The sequence below is a fragment of the Hyla sarda genome, chromosome 5 (genome assembly GCF_029499605.1).
Source record: "Hyla sarda isolate aHylSar1 chromosome 5, aHylSar1.hap1, whole genome shotgun sequence".
Lineage (NCBI taxonomy): Eukaryota > Metazoa > Chordata > Amphibia > Anura > Hylidae > Hyla > Hyla sarda.
In genome coordinates, this window is record NC_079193.1 from 282,414,466 (window position 1) to 282,431,087 (window position 16,622).

A 16,622-nucleotide genomic window follows, 5' to 3' on the forward strand; every position below is an offset into this window, starting at 1 on the left:
ACCCCAAGGTTAATATAACAGTTACCAGAGTTCTGTCCTGCATTTAGCTGGGACATGAAGGCTTTGGCACACAAAGCTTATGCTTCCATAGGGACACCTTAAAATTGACAAGTATTTTTACTTTTTAAATCTATGTTGCTATTTTCCCTACAGAAGAGACCATTTCTTCTGTTTTGGGTTCTTGCTCCAGGGAAGATGGGGTACGTTTTGTAACTGCACTCTATGGGGATTTCCTCAGCTCAAATCCACCACATTTTCTGTGGAAACCTTAGTAAATATGTTGGGATTTTTTTTAAATGTTGGGGACACGCCCACTTTTCGGGTTGTAATATGGAAAGTTGGCCAGGTTTTTGAATTTTTTGGCGCAAATTTTGGCACATACACAATTTTTGGCGCAATCCACCAAATTCTGGCGTACAACCCCACAAAACAGGTCGGGTTTACAATAGTAAATCAGGGCCAATTTGTAAGTGCTCTGTGTACTTATGATGTCCAACAACATTGATGTGTGTGTAATTACCAATAATAAAAAAAAATTAATAAAACACCCTACACAAACCTGTAGGTAAGCGTGCATATTATAAATGCAGCACCAATACCAAATAAAAAAATTTCCTCTACACACCCCTCACATTCACCTTTGGTATAATCACAGCTGGTATTAGAGGTGCTGGGTATATATAGTCAATATTGTTCACGGTGGCTTTTATATGCACTGTATATAATATGTATTTGTGTCTGTCTGTCTGTACAGCGATCCTGTATGCTGTTTTTTCCATTTACACCTCTGCGCATGGGCTGCCTCTTCCTGGTCACATGACTGCGCCGGCTGAGGTTGCTGGGGCCTGTGTTCTGGCATCAAGGGAACAGGTCATAAATTTGATTATTATCGTGTGGGTGATCAGTCTGGTTTCTATATTGGACACTATAGTCAAATGGGTCTACTTCCTGATTGGTCATGGGGCTGTATATAGAGTGTTGTTTAGTTGGTTAGCCATGCCCCCTGAGGAAGCCTTGAGTTAAGTGAAACTGTCGTTTGGGTTTGGTAGGTATGACCTGGCACTATGTATGGTTTCTTTTTTGCAGGCTGTTGATATCATTTATATATGTTATCTAATAGTATTCCTTGTTCTACATTACCAGCTGGTTTTATTATATAATATGCATTTTATTGGAGGTCCATGATAACTTCGTATTTATATGTATTTTGTTGTATCCTGCACCTAGTGTTCTTGTGCTCAGCTTCCATACTTGCCTTCAGTATGTTTTCTGGTGTTTTTTAATTTGTCAAGTTTTTTATTGAGTAATTATTTTTAATAAAGATCTATTTGTCTTTTTGTGATGTTTTGTGCACATTTTTTTTGTATTGGTGCTATGTGTGTGTGTGTGTAAGCAGCTTAGCGTACAAACTAAAACTACAAGCATTGTTTCCCATCCTGTAGATGTTTATGTGTTGTAAAACTACAACTTCCAGCATGCCCTGACAACTGGAGGCTGTCAGGTAATGGTGGAAGTTGTAGTTTTGCAGCAGCTGGGGAGTACTGCTACCAGCAGCGATCTGTGTGGTGAGTTTATGTTCTTATTAAAGGGATACTCCACTGGAAAACCTTTTTTTTTTAAATCAACTGGTGCCAGAAAGTTAAACAGATTTGTAAATTACCTCTATTAAAAAATTGTAATCCTTCCAGTACTTATCAGCTGCTGTTATGATCCACAGGAAGTTCTTTAGTTTTTGAATTTCCTTTCTACCTGACCACAGTGCTCTCTGCTGACACCTCTGTTCATTTTAGGAACTGTCCAGTGTAGGATCAACTCCCCATAGAAAACATATCCTGCTCTGGACAGTTCCTAAGATTGACAGAGGTTTCAGCAGAGAGCACTGTGGTCTGACAGGAAGGAAATTCAAAAAGTAACTTCCTGTGGATCATAACAGCAGCTGATAAGTACTGGGAGGATTAAGATTTTTTTTAATAGAAGTAATTTACAAATCTGCTTAACTTTCTGGCACCAGTTGATTTAAAAATAAATGTTTTCCAGTGGAGTACCCCTTTAATCTGTTTGGATAAAATGGCTGATAACAGAGAGTAATACCATTCCTTTGCAGCAAATTGTAAGGAATTCTGGTAACCCCTTTAGATTTCCTCCACATTGGGACTGTCACATGACAACCTTTGATGCTTACCTTTTCTTTTGGAGAAAACCCTTTTAGCAGATATGTGCTGTTATGTGAGCAATATCTTCCAGGTATAAAAGTTTACCCCCTATAGAAGACCAATGCATGACATCAGCATTCCTACATGGCAACTAGAATGTGCAGTTGGGTCAATGATCTTCTGGCTGGTTCTAATGGCCTGACACAGCCTTTTTAAAGGTATTCATTAACCAGAGTCGCAGTGATGTGTGGAAAATGTGTCAAGCACAGATGTAGCAGAACGGAGTGTGTCATTGGGATTGATAACAAGAAATGTTAACTGGAGTTTCACATAGGAATGCAGGATGCATAATACTACTGCAGGTGCAAGTAGAGAAAAATGACAACTCTACTGCAAAAGTATGTGAACTGCCATAAGGCACAGCTTTTTCTTAACATCTGACTAGAGATGAGTGAAGTTACAGTAATTCGATTCGTCACAAACTTCTCAGCTCGGCGGTTGCTGACTTGATCCTGCATAAATGAGTTCAGCTTTCAGGTGCTCCGGTGGGCTGGAGACTCTCTCCTAGGACTGTATAAACCATTTCCAGCCCAACGGAGCACCTGAAAGCTGAACTAATTTATGCAGGAAAAGTCATCAACTGCCGAGCCGAGAAGTTTGTGACGAATCGAATCACTGTAACTTCACTCATCTCTACATCTGACAGCACAATTTTTTTATGTTGGAATCAGTAGGGAAAAGTAATACCAATGTGATTTTTTTTTCCATTACTTTTACACTTTAGTGATGTTTAGAGGCTAAGTGACAATTTTCCTAAATAGTAACATGCCCTGGCTTTTTTTTTTTTTTTCATTCAAGAAATTGTTGCATTTTTTACTCCCATAGCTGTCTATAAGTGGAAAAAAACAAACATAGTAAAAAACACAATGGGGAGATTCATCAAAACCTGTCCCGAGGAAAAATTGCTGAGTTGGCCATAGTAACCAGATCGCGTCTTTCATTTTTCAGAGGCTTTTTCATAAATGATTGGTTGCTATGGGCAACTCATCAACTTTTCCTCTGAATCTCCCCTCATGTGTGCCGTGTATGTTGGTGCCCCTCCCAAATCTTAATTAGAAGTCACATGATGACATAATCACATGATTTGTAATGGGAACAATATAGGGGAAAAACGCCAAATAAAAAGCACCTATACCCACTGGGGACAATTAACCAAAACCTGTGTAGAAGAACGGTGCAGTTAGTCAGATTGCTTCTTTAATTTTATTCTCCAGAGGCCTTTGTAAATAGGAAAATCTGATTGGTTGCTATGGACAACGGCACCACTCTTCTACACAGGTTTGTTAGAAATCTCCCCCACTATTTATGGAAAAATAAATGCCAAACAATAGGTTATATCAAACAATATAACAATGTTCCCCACAATAACAATGTTCCCCACATGCATTTGAGATAACCCAAAGACACAAGCGCTGGTGCATTTTAAGGTTTTATTCTTACAAATGTCGTAAAGATTATCATATAAAAAGTTGAGCATGCTCATTCTCTGTCCCTAATATCTACAATACAAAGTCTTTTATCTTCGAGATCACTTTACAAATGTACCATAGCTGCATCAATACACGGGTATAGAAAACTAAACATTACAAAAATAATTTAAGGAAGGGAAATGTATTAGCTTTGTCTTAGAGAATGGAAAAAATACATATATATTTATAGTTCTATATTTCCAGGGGGTCGGGGGGAGTAGCACGATTATTGGCTACACATTCAATAGAGAAACTGAAGACCAGCACAATTTCTGTTTGGCACTGCCCAAAATGTGCCTTCCCCATACAGTACTTCCAGCTACAGGCTGCTTCAGCCAAAGTAATAAGGCACTAATAACAGAACATGTCAAATGTGTCTGCTACTGGGATGGCTTCACATGGGCTCTTAGCAGGACAAGGCACTGATGACAGGGCTCCACAGCAACCCTCGCCCAGGCTACAGTCTGTACCACGTATGCTAGGCTGAAGCATATATATATATATATATATATATATATATATATATATATATATATATATATATATTTAGGCTGCATCACATCCATCAGGTCATAGAGAAAAGTGCTGGCACCCCTGCACCTTTAGTTACAATACTTGATAGGAAGCCAGCTCTTGCATGCCAGAGAGGACAGGGTGAGCTGTCTGCCACACAAGGGGCACAGCACTTCTGCAAGATATTGGCAACACAGCTTTATTGCACTAGAATAACATAGAAAAAAAAAAACAGTCTGCTGTTGGCTCAGTCTTAAAAAGTCCCAGCATGTGGGGTGGCTGTACAGCCCCCCTGCTCACTGGAGCCCTCTGCTGGGCTGAGGTATTCAGTTAGATATGATCATCACAGTCCTTGGCTGCAGGTTACCGGCAGTCTATGCCTCCCAGACCGGAGAGGAAGGCGCCCCCTGCTGTGGGGGGCAGCTGCTTGAAGAAGTGTCTGAGGTTGGTTAAGTCCCTGGTGAGGAGCTCAATCCTTTTGTGCAGCTTGTCGTTCTCGGAGGAGAGCTCCAGCAGCTTCTGCTGCATGTCCTGGTTCCGCTTCTTCGCCTTGTCCCGGCTCTTCCTCACCGCGATGTTGTTGCGCTCCCGGCGCTGCCGGTACTCGGGGCTGAAGCGGTCCAAGTTCTTTTTGCCCCCCGTCCTGTCCTTGGTGGTGGAGGAGGCAGGGGATGGGCATGCGGAGCTGGGGCTACTGGAGGGCTCCGGGGAGGAGGGCGGGGTGGGCTGCAGACTCATGCTGGTCTGGGCACAGGTAGCGATCTGGCAGGGTAGGGAGGATGGCATGTCACTGTCACTCCACTCCGGCTCCTTCTTCAGCTGCTGCTGCTGCACGTGTAACTTGCCCCCTGGGTGCTGCGGGGCCAGGAGGCCGCTCAGATAGTCGCCCCCGCAGTCTGCACGCTCCCCGCCGCCGTTCTTGTGATTGTTGTTGAATAAGTCCGCAAACAGCTCGTCGTTACACAGCTCCAGGTTGGGCACCGAGGCCATGGAGTCAATGTACGAGCTGAAGTCTATGGCGCTCTCATCATCATAGATGGCTTGGGCTGCGCTCAGCTCTGCCAGGGTGCCCCCGCTGCTCACCGGCGGCTCCGACTCATCGCACATGGCACGGGGCTTACACAGGGCAGGGGAGCTGCTCAGTCTCTGCTCGTAGAAGTTGGTGGGCTCCATGCCCCAGGCGGCATAGGGAGACTCCAGGCTGATGGACAGGGCGCTCATGTGAGTGGACTGCTGAAGGTGGCACAGGAGCAATCGGGATCAGCTGTCACTGGACCGTGCACGGCGCTCTGCTGTCGCTAGGTGGCGCTGACTGTGTATTCGCCCTAACTGCTGCTGTCAGTGAGATCGGAGAGCGCTACAGCGGGATATATAGTTCCTGGCTCCTCCCCCTCACTGACGTCCTGACGGGAGGGCGGCGCCGGGGTACGGAACAAAACTCAAGACAAATGTTCCCACCGGGCGCTGCTGCCAGGAGATGGACAGTCAGGCTCTATCACCTACACAAAACCTAACCCGTTTGGGTGGTGTGGAGATGGGGTTGGAACAGTGGTCTTCAAACTGTGGCCCTCCAGATGTTGCAAAACTACAATTCCCAGCATGCGAGTTGTAGTTGTGCAACATCTGGAGGGCCACAGCTTGAAGACCGTTGGGTGCTCTGTTATGTACTTACTGTATGAGGAGAGAGCGGCCATTACAGTCACTGCTGCACATTAAGGGTCTATTCACACCTACAGTATTCTGTGCAGATTTGACGCACAGGATTTTCTGCTGCAGATTTCAATGTAAACTGAACACAGCTTGAAATCCTGCGCAGAATATTGTAGGTGTGAATAGACCCTAAGGGTACGTTCACACATACAGGATCCTGCGCAGATTTGTAACTGCAGATTAGAAGCTGCGCTCAGTCATTTAATTTACATTGAAATCTGCAGCAGAAAATCCTGTGCATGAAATCTGCGCATAATACTGTACGTGTGAATAGACCCTAAGGAAGATTTATCACTGTGAGTATGACAGAAAAGTGTGCTGCCATATATGTAGTTATATCCTGTAGCTCTCCAGCTGCTGCAAAACTACAACTGTCAGCATGTTATACTGCAAGCATTATTCCCATCCTCTACCTCCGTGGTTCTCAACCTTTTTGGCGACTGTACCCCCCCCCCCCTCCATATTAATCCTCTTGTGCCATTATCCCACCCCCCCCCCGATCCCCTTTTGCCATTATCCCTCCCCCCTCCATCTTACTGCCTTGTGCTATTGTTCCTCATCCTGATCCCCTTTTGCCATTATCCCTCCCCCCCCCTCCAGCTTAATGCCTTGTGCTATTATTTCCCCTCCCGCCGATCCCCCCTGAGCGAATATATATTTACACATACAAAAACCCTATCTCCGTCCCATACACTTATTTGGCACTTTTTTTTACTTTACCCGGCCTGTTTGTCCCGTGTGGCCTGTCCATGTTTGCAGCGCGTCATGTTCAGCGCGCACCTCCGCGCAACGTCAGGGGAGGTCACACATCTCCCCGGAAACCACGCAGCTCCCTTACGGTAGCCGCAGCTCTGGCCGCACTACTGTACAAAGAGCTGCCGCGGCCATTTCATGCTATGCGCTGGCAAATACTGGCCAATGCATGGCCGGTATTTGTCAGCACATTTGTGTACCCCTAGGGGTACATGTACCACCGGTTGAGAACCCCTTCTCTAGCTCTCCAGCTGTAAGAATACTACTACTCCCAGCATGTTATACTACAAGCATTGTGGCTTTCAAGTTGCAAAACTACAACACCCAGTCTTAGGCTCTTGGGGATCACTGAAATACAGAAATGCTGCTCTACTGCCACCAGTGCAGGCGACAGTATACGCTTATGGCGATAGAAATAACATGTCACATGACTGGTTTATTACCATTTCGAAAAAGATACAATGATAAATAACATGGAACATGATGGTGTGCCCCATGATGCCCTATCCCAGCTATGACCCTGCAAAAAGAACCAATTTATGTATATTACTGATCGGTACATAACATAACTGCCCAGTTATAAAACTAATAAAAATGCCCCTTTTTGCAGTGGAATGGGGAGAAATTGGGGCATGTGGCCCAGGTGCTAAAGCAAAAAAAAAAAAACACTTTGCCTTTGCCAAGCCAACATGTTAGCTTTATGCACCTAGAAAGCTCACTGCACAGATCCCCATTGGTCTGAAAGAGGTCAACCAAGTGTCCTTTTGTCTCCTATCAGGGTGGTATCCATCACCATGCTTTTTTTTTTATTATTATTATTTTTTATTTTGGCAGCAGACTCTTGCCTATCTATTAGAGCAGAGCAAGAGACTTATATTATGTGGTATATAATGTATAGTGTGTCATATGTTGGAAACGTGCTTTAGGTAGTCCTCCTTACATATATCAATAGCGTGATGTGAGCACAAACATTCTCCAAAACTCCAATACACCTCTTGTGTCACATACTGTAGTTGTTGCTTTTCTGCACATTTCCCTTGTCATAAAGGATCTATTTGAGTCCATATTGAAGCTGCAGGCCTGGACGTGGAGAGGAGTGTAGGAACTCTGGCCCATTGCCCAGTCTCTGTTAGTTCTCTGGAAGAAGGGAAAGCAGTTATGTGTTTTTCAGGGAACTGTAAAGTAGTGAGGAAGAGCGCAGATCTTGGCCCAAACAACATTTATTACCCAATTCTAAATGGCTGTGCACACATATGTACATGTGAGGAATCTATACTGCCAGTCTCTGCCTCACATCTGAGCTTCCATCTTGGAGTCTCTTGACTTGCACCTATAGAATTACAGTATTATAGTTTCCTATAGTCATGTGATTGTTCTCATCCCCTTGCCACTGCTGTTCTTGGAAGAGGCTGCAGTCATATACTGGAGGCATCTTCTGACTGGTATCAAGGGTTTCATAGCATCCACATGGTCAGTCACTATGGTAGGAACACCCTTGGAACCAGTCAGAGGATGTCACCATGCCAGATCTGGTTCCTGCTTGGTCACATCACTTCCGCAATTGGGTGGTGACAACCTGTGCAGAAGATCCACATAGGATAAAGAACTTGCATATAACATTTAGGAATAAGCTAGGACTAAATGGGGACACAGACGTTGGGTCAATGTAAAAATGTTATCTTTCTGGGATCCATGTAGGGTATTTTTGTAATTGTCACAAGGACTATACTCCTGATGGTAGATGTTGAGGAGTGGGCATAGCGGATTTCATCATGCCTAATACTTAACTTTTCTGCCAAGCATTAAGCTGCCAGCTCCTTTATTTCCCTTTTTATTAAATAATCGTGCATACTTTATGAATCCAAGTATGTGCATATTTATGGGGGAGTACAGTTAGATAGCTATCACCTGATCAGATGTCTTAGGTTTAATTCAGTGATAGCTATTCCCCTTACACCTCCCTATAATGGATGGGGTTTTCAGATGCTACAACTATGTTGAAAATGGGGGAAATTTTGTAGAAGAGACAGATAGCAGAAGCATCAGTAGAACCAATGTGATGTTGTTCTGACTAGATAAAACATGATCAGGAATCTGATGGATAAATCCAGCATAAAGTAAAGGCCTGCAATCTGATTCATGGGTATAACACAATTGGGGAGATTTATCAATCAGCCTGAAACTCTAATTTTCAGCCCCCCCATAACAAACAATCACATCTCAACTTTCAAATCTTAATGAGCTCTTGTAAAGTGAGTTGAGCTTTGATTGGTGGCTATGGGAAAAAAAACAGACAATTAGGGTTTCAGGTTAATTGATAAATAAGGGCCAATATCTGCATTTTGATACATTCATACTTCCATATTGATGCTCACCTGTAGTATTCATACCATTATAGTCCTGATCATGTCATAGGTAATGTGCGCTGGATAGTGAGTGGAATTAGTGAGTCATTACTGTGAGATATCCTGACCTTTATTGCAGCAGAATGGGTGTGTATATGTATAATGTTAAGTACATAATGTCCGACTATACATTGCTGTTATGTTATGTGTTCCGTTCTCTAGCCACAATCAAGTTTAAAGGGTTATGGATTTAGCAAAATTCAACTTTCCAAAAAGTGAAGAACACAAAATAGTGACCTGATGTTAGCATATACAGTTAGAAAACACATAAGACTTGTCACTTCTATACCTTTATATGTACTACACAATAGTATAGGGCATGTGATAGATAAGCAGTGTCTGGTTTTCTTCAGACATGACATTTATTTTTGAGGCCTAAAAGTCTAATCTTGGTTCTCATTATGGTGTATATATGGAGGGGGGGGGCGCTTGCTCTTTCTTTATTTTACCACGAGGCAGAACAAAATGTGAACAAGTCAAAGGGTCTGAAGACTTTTGTACTGAAGACTATGTATTGTATAGAGGGGCAGGATAGGGTTATGGAGTTAGTATTAGGCATCCATAATCACTTTTGGCCATGAAGGTTTAAGTGCCTAATCACCTGTGATTACTTTCGTATAACTGGTGATATAATCTGCTAGAGATGAGACGTCCTGACTGAGAGATAAAGCAAGGAAGCTGTTAACTGGGTACTGATCCCATAAATCTCCTGGGTAATTCAGTGCAGAGGCCTCTCTTTGCATGTATTCTTTGTAGGGAGTAAACTAGTTCCAGGTTTGTTGGTGCCAGCAGAATAGCCCGTATTCAGGCATTAGGTTTATAGTCACTTTTGTTAACTGTCCTGCTCTTCAGTTCAAAGTGAAAGATTTCTGTTTTGAGACACAAAGTAGAACATAAACGCTAAGGCAGACTCTTTAATGCTTTTGAAGTTGGAAACAAAATGTTGACTAAATGACTTTTTCCTCTGCTCTCTTGGGCCCTAGTCAGATTTTTGTCATTATTTGTATCACTTCCACAATGACCACAACAAAATACATTCCCCAGATCAGACACATATGACTAATAAGAAGACACCCGTCCAGCTATACCTACTTTTGAAGACACTACAATGGCACCCTACATCTACTTTACATGTGACTGTAAACTCCGATTACATTTTGGATTCTGTAAAACAATACCAGATTGTAAATGCCAAAAAACATATACCTGTAGATTATAAACCTTTGGCTTAGTATTGTATATATGTGCTAATCTTACTATAGGTGCATAAAAGTGTAAATACTTAGCCTTCATTTAGAGCACAACTTTTCGTTTTTTATGCAGCGCAGACAGACAGTATCTCCCCAGGACCACTAGTTTATATGGCAGACAGCTCCCCCCTGCTGACCCCTGATCACTTCTAAGAGCCAGGAAAAGTGTCTCTTTCCAGGGACGTCTGCCTCATCTTTATCAAGTTGATATCGTGTTGCTAGTGTTTATGAACATGTCATGTTTAATGTATCTATTATGCCAGAACTTTTGAACATGGGCTCAATACCTTCTACTCTAAATCAAGGTGAACATCGGTGTTTGATGCTGTTATCCAGTGTATAGCTGTGGTATATGTGATATTACTGCCTTAATAATATACTTTCTTTTTACAGTATTCCATTGTCTACAATTTACTTATAACTCCTTATAAAATAGACAACTCTAGGATTTGATGAACATTCCAGGAGCTTCTACATGGTGACACAACACTCCGGCACCTAATACTAATGACATGTCTTATGATAGTTCTGTCAGCACAATGGGGGCTCAGTGACCTTCTTGCTGCATTAGGAAGTAATACTGTATAAAGAGATATTCCAATGCATTTGATATTGATTACCTGTGATTGTAGAAGGTGATACATGTTGGGCCATATAGTACCTATTTCCCTGCCTGTCACACTGCATGCCTAATCCAATAGCAGTTCTACAATGTTATGTGTATATTAGCAGTGATGTTTCATAATTTAAATAATCTTTAATTATCTATTCATTGGGGTAGTGCTAGATGTGGAAGAAGGTGACAATACAAATTGTGACTACCATATATATCTCAAACAGCTGGCTCATCATAGTCTATGCATAGGCTTATACAAAGTGCTATAAAATGTGATACCTTCTATAAAGTAACCACACAATCCATAAATAGAGGCTTAAAGTCATATTTCCAAAATCTGCAGCCCTGTATATAGGATGATTTTCATGAACTACAGACCTACTCCTAACAATTATATATGAAGCACAACCATCACATGTACTTTAGACATTTTCAGATGTAACACAGGACTAAGAACCAAAATTTACATTTAACAATTAGACAGCGATACTACTGATTTCTACATAATGAAAAGTGATTTTCACCAGTAATAAACTATATAAGTTTATACAATGGCCTTTTAAAATGTAACCAGTGTTACTCATCTGTAGACTTTGATACATGTGTACATGCACTTTATGTAAACAAAACACATAAATATGTCTAGTTTAACATTTTCTCTACCATTGTTTTTTTGTAGATTTCTTGTAGTTGGATCCCTTGGACCATTTTAATGGACAATCTTACTGTACTTTTAAGTCTATGGTTTTAGTGTACAGGAATTGGACAGGGAAGATTATTTTTGATTTACCTGTCTGATCCTTCCCAAAGATATGCAAGACTAATCTGCATGTTGATGGTGGAATAAAAATGATCCTACATGATGTGGCAACTGCACTGTTATATCACCCATAGAAAAGAGAAGTAAGTTCAGTTATACATCATTATAATGTGTATTACCAGCTAAAAAGCACTGTACCACAGCTTGTAATGATCATCAAATGTGATACGCCAACCTGTTCTTAGCTGATCCTTCTTCCCTATCACCAAATACATTACATTGTTAGTTGACCCTTTTTCCTTATTACACTGTCTGCTGATTCCCCAACCATACACAATACATTGTCTGCTGACCCTTCCTTCCCATCACCATACACGTTACAATGTTGGCTGATCCTTCTTCTCACAACTATGCATATGACATTGTCAGCTGATTATTCTTTACCCCTCTATACAATTATATTGTCTGCTGCCCTCTACCTTATACATTACATTGTCAGCTTGTCCTTCTTCACCCCACATTACCTTGTTGATGCCCCTCCACCAAACATATACATTTCATTATCAGGTGATAGTGGTGGGTTGGGCAAACAATATAAGGTGTATGGCCACCTTCAGGGTTGACAACATTTATTTTTGTTTTACAGTAAATAAGCAATAACTGCTTACTTTATAGTTTCTTTCGTTAAATCCAGTAACAAGTGGCTAGCATTTCTATGGAGAGTTCAAGGGGTTTATGCAATAACATGCTTCTGCCTATGTAACTTCCCAGAATATGTTTTTTTTTTTACTCAATTAATCCCGATGCTCTTATTAGGGAAATTCCCATAGTGGTAATGTCCTGCTATTCCAACCATTTCACGGTTGTAATTGGCACATTCCTCTGAATGAAAGCATAGTAATAGCAGTGCCATCTTGTGGCCACAGTGCGCAAGCTGGAATTTAAATAGATAGGAATTTGTGTGGTGGTAAATATAGAAAGTTCTAGCTGCTGTACAGTGTGTCAGTTCTCATGCAAATGATTATGCACTGGAAAAAGCCATCCCTAGTCACCTACTCAGGCACCAACACTTTCAGGTCTGCATGGCATCTTTTACGTACACACCAAGTAAAGCATATTGAGAAAAGCTAATTAGAGGTTACAGAGAGATGTAATAGTGGTTGAACATAGACTGTGAATGAAAAAGGAAATTTATCAAAACCTGTGCAGAGTTAGGCCAGGTTCACATCAGTGCTGGAAGAGTCCGTTCACAATACGGTATTTGAGCTGAGAAAAAATCCTGCATGTCCTAATTTTTTCTTCTCTCAACTCCTGTGAAACAACGGACCTCAGATGGTAAACCTGAGGAATCCCATTGAAGGTCAATAGTAATGTTGGTGTCTGTAGTTTGTCACTTTAATGGACTCTATGAAAGAGCTCCTGAATGGAGCTTCGACGCAGGTGTTAATTCCGCCTTAGAAGGGTGGGTGATCCTAATTCAAACTCACTTTACCTGGTAAAAATTTTACCAGGTACGTTTGCAGTCCATGCCACTAGCAGCTGTCCTGTGCTGTGTGGATGGACCCTATTCATGTGTCCAGCCTTCCCTGACCTGTGACCAGTGATTTATCACTGATCAGCATTTAACCCCTTGTGCAGCCTACCCTGATTGCTGTCTTTTTTTTTTTTGTAAGGGGAGCGGTCCGTGCCACTAGCAACTGTTCTGTTGGTGTGTGACCAGACCCTTCACCATGTACATTTCTTTTTCTGTGTGTCCTGACACCACTGAGCACTAATTAGTGACACACACAACTGATTAGCATCCACACTTTTTTGGTGCAGGGCTTTTTGTGCTAGAAGTTTCTCTTATTTTACATTTTTATTTAGTTTTATTTTTTACTTTATTTTTTTGAGCAGTGTATATAAAATAAAAGTGAACACTTAAACAACACAATGTAACTCCAAGTCAATCACACTTCTGTGAAATCACACTGTCCACTCAGTGTCACTTCTTAATACTGGCGGTGCTTTCACTCTAGTGGTAGCATGAGAGGGAGTCTAAAACCCACACAAGTGGCTCAGGTAGTGCAGCTCATCCAGGATGGCACATCAATGTGAACTGTGGCAAGAAGGTTTGCTTTGTCTGTCGGTGTAGTGTCCAGAGCATGTAGGTGCTACAAGGAGATAGGTCAGTACATCAGGAGACATGGAGGAGACAGCCATAGGAGGGCAACAATCCAGCAGCAGGACCTCTGCCTTTGTGCAAAATGATCTCCATCAGGCCACAAATGTGCATGTGTCCACTTAAAAGGTCAGAAACAGACTCCATGAGGGCCCGAAATCCACAGGTGGGGTTGTGCTTACAGTCCAACACTGTGCAGGATGTTTGGCATTTGCCAAAGAACACCAAGATTGGCAAATTCGGCACTGGCATTCTGTGCTCTTCACAGATGAAAGCAGCTTCACACTGAGCACATGTGACAGAAGTGGAGAAAGTTCTGCTGCCTGCAACATCCTCCAGTATGCCCGGTTTGGCGGTGGGTCAATAATGGTGTGGGGTGGTATTTCTTTGGGGGGGCCACACATCCCTCCATGTGCTTGACAGAGGTAGCCTGACTGCCATTAGGTACCAAGATGAGATCCTCAGACCCCTTGTGAGACCATATGCTGGTGCGGTTGGCCCTGGGTTCCTCTTAAAGAAGTAGTCCAGTGCTGAAAAACTTATCCCCTATCCTAAGGATAGGGGATAAGTTTCAGATCGCGAGGGGTCCGACTGCTAGGGCCCCCATGATCTCCTGTACGGGGCCCCGGCTCTCTGGTCAGTAATTGATCACCGCACGAAGTGGCGGCTGACACACCCCCTCAATACAACTCTTTGGCAGAGCCGGAGATTGCCGAAGGCAGTGCTCCGGCTCGGCCAGAAAGTTGTGTTGAGGGGGCATGTCAGCAGCCGCTTAGTGCAGTGGTCAACGCACCCCCTTCCCGCAGGCTGCTGGGGCCCTGTACAGGAGATTGCGGGGGGCCCCAGTGGTCGGACACCCCACAATCTGAAACTTATCCCCTATCCTTAGGATAGGGGATACGTTTTTCAGCACTGGACTACTCCTTTAATGCAAAACAATGCTAGACCTCATATTGCTGGAGTGACTCCATATCCAGACCTCCATGGGTTAATAAATTTGTGTGATTTTGTTGTCAGCACATTAAACTATGTAAAGATGAAAGTATTTCATACAACTAGTTCATTCATTCAGATCTAGGATGTGTTATCTTAGTGTCCCCTTTATTTTGTGGAGCAGTGTTTTTTTTATTCTTTGTTAGGGCTTGGGCTAGGAAAAAAGTTTAAACACCACAACACACATGCACACTTCAATAAACTTACACCCCCCCCCCCCTCTTAGAATCAGATAGTGACCCTCTCACCCATACAACTTTTCCAGCCCACCAGACAGATTCTCCTGTAGAGGCTACAGGGATACTTGTCTGGACCACCCCTGAGGACCATTAGCCGGAGTTTGTTGACTACCCAGGAATCAGGATTGACCACACAGTCTTTACTGAAATAGACTTCCAGGTTTGTTTCAGTAATGATGGAGCAGACAAATATGTTTGCCTAGAACCTCAATGCATTTTTAGATTATACTGACAGATGGACTCCGGACAGTACATATGGGCCTAGTTGAAAAGCTGTGCATTCATCAATTCTGGAGTAGGGATATTCTTTACCAAACCCCACTCTACCATATGGCCATGTCATGTCCCCCGTTTTGGGGCCATCCGAAAATGTCTGCATTATGTTGATAAAAACTGGGGACACTTAAAAGTTTTTCTTTAGATTTTATGTCAGAACCTCTGCAACTATCATCAGTTGCAGTGTAAATCACCACTTTAAGCCTCAAACATGCATGGTGCTCTCTCACTCCAGAGCCCAGTTGTGTGGCCTTATAGCACTTCACGACCAAATATGGGGTATATCCGTACTCAGGAGAAAAATTGGGTTACACATTTTGTGGGGCTTTTTCACTTCTTGTGAAAATGAAATATTCAGGGATACACTAGCATTTTAATGTAAAAAATGTATTTTTCTCAGCCCACTGTTCCAAAATTGTGTTTAACAATTGTTCACTGCCCCCTTGTTACATTACCTTGAAGGGTGTAGTTTCTAAAATAGGGTAACTTTCAGGGGATTGCTCATGTTTTGCTACCCCAAAGCCTTTAAAAACACGAATTGTTAGCAGAAAAAATATCCAAATCAAAAGGAGGCCACTAAAATCCACTAGGTGCTCCTTCATGTCTGTGGCCTATGGTTGACTCAGTTGAGCACTAGGACCACATATGGGATATTTCTAAAAATCAGCAGAATTAACCCCTTAAGGACCATGGGCATATGGATACGCCCTTGGACGCTGGCACTTAAGGTTCAAGGGTGTACCTGTATCGATCAACAGGCACCCCATGCAAATGCCCAGGGGTGCATCAGGACCCCCCCCCCCCCCCGGTCATACGGGTTTATGGTGACCCGGAAAATAAGGGTAATCGGGGTTGTCCAAGACACCCACAATCCCTCTGAAGGGATAGGAGTGAGGTGGCAGGGCTGCCACCCCTCCTATTCCTGCTATTGGTTGTCCAGAAGCGACGACCAATAGCAAATCGGGGCAGAATGGGGAAGCCGAAGGGGACCTGCGCCGAAGTCCACTTACCCATCGGCGGCGGGGATCAGCGGAAGAAGAGGACAGCGATGTGGCTCCCTGGATCCTACGGAAGCCGGTGAGTTGCTTAGCAACATCTGGAAGGCTACAGTTCAAGACCACTATACAGTGGTCTCTAAACTGTAACCCTCCAGATGTTGCAAAACTACAACTTCCCAGCATGCCAGAGAGCTGTTTGCTGTGTGGGCATGCTGGGATTTGCAGTTTTGCAACATCTGGAGGGCTACAGTTTAGGAGACTCACTG

At 42.9% G+C, this 16,622-nt stretch overlaps 2 protein-coding genes across 4 annotated transcripts in view; one reads left to right on the forward strand and one right to left on the reverse strand.

The window, feature by feature from the left end:
- The window catches only part of SPIDR (scaffold protein involved in DNA repair), a 1,058,688-nt gene that overhangs the window by 869,115 nt on the left and 172,951 nt on the right, over nucleotides 1–16,622 (forward strand). The window contains exon 20 of one of the 3 annotated variants that reach the window (XM_056521842.1): nucleotides 11,609–11,781. The exons of 1 other annotated variant lie outside the window; for it this stretch is intronic. In XM_056521842.1, coding sequence (XP_056377817.1) covers nucleotides 11,609–11,680 — 72 coding nt within the window. In that variant the 3' untranslated portion in view covers nucleotides 11,681–11,781. Of the gene's footprint in view, nucleotides 1–10,706; nucleotides 10,777–11,608; nucleotides 11,782–16,622 lie in introns of those variants that run through there. One more of the 3 variants, XM_056521843.1, reaches the window with a different exon arrangement.
- CEBPD (CCAAT enhancer binding protein delta) lies at nucleotides 3,631–5,552 on the reverse strand. The gene has a single exon (XM_056521882.1). The coding sequence runs from the start codon at nucleotides 5,414–5,416 to the stop codon at nucleotides 4,559–4,561; it is 858 nt and encodes a 285-aa protein (XP_056377857.1). The 5' UTR covers nucleotides 5,417–5,552; the 3' UTR covers nucleotides 3,631–4,558.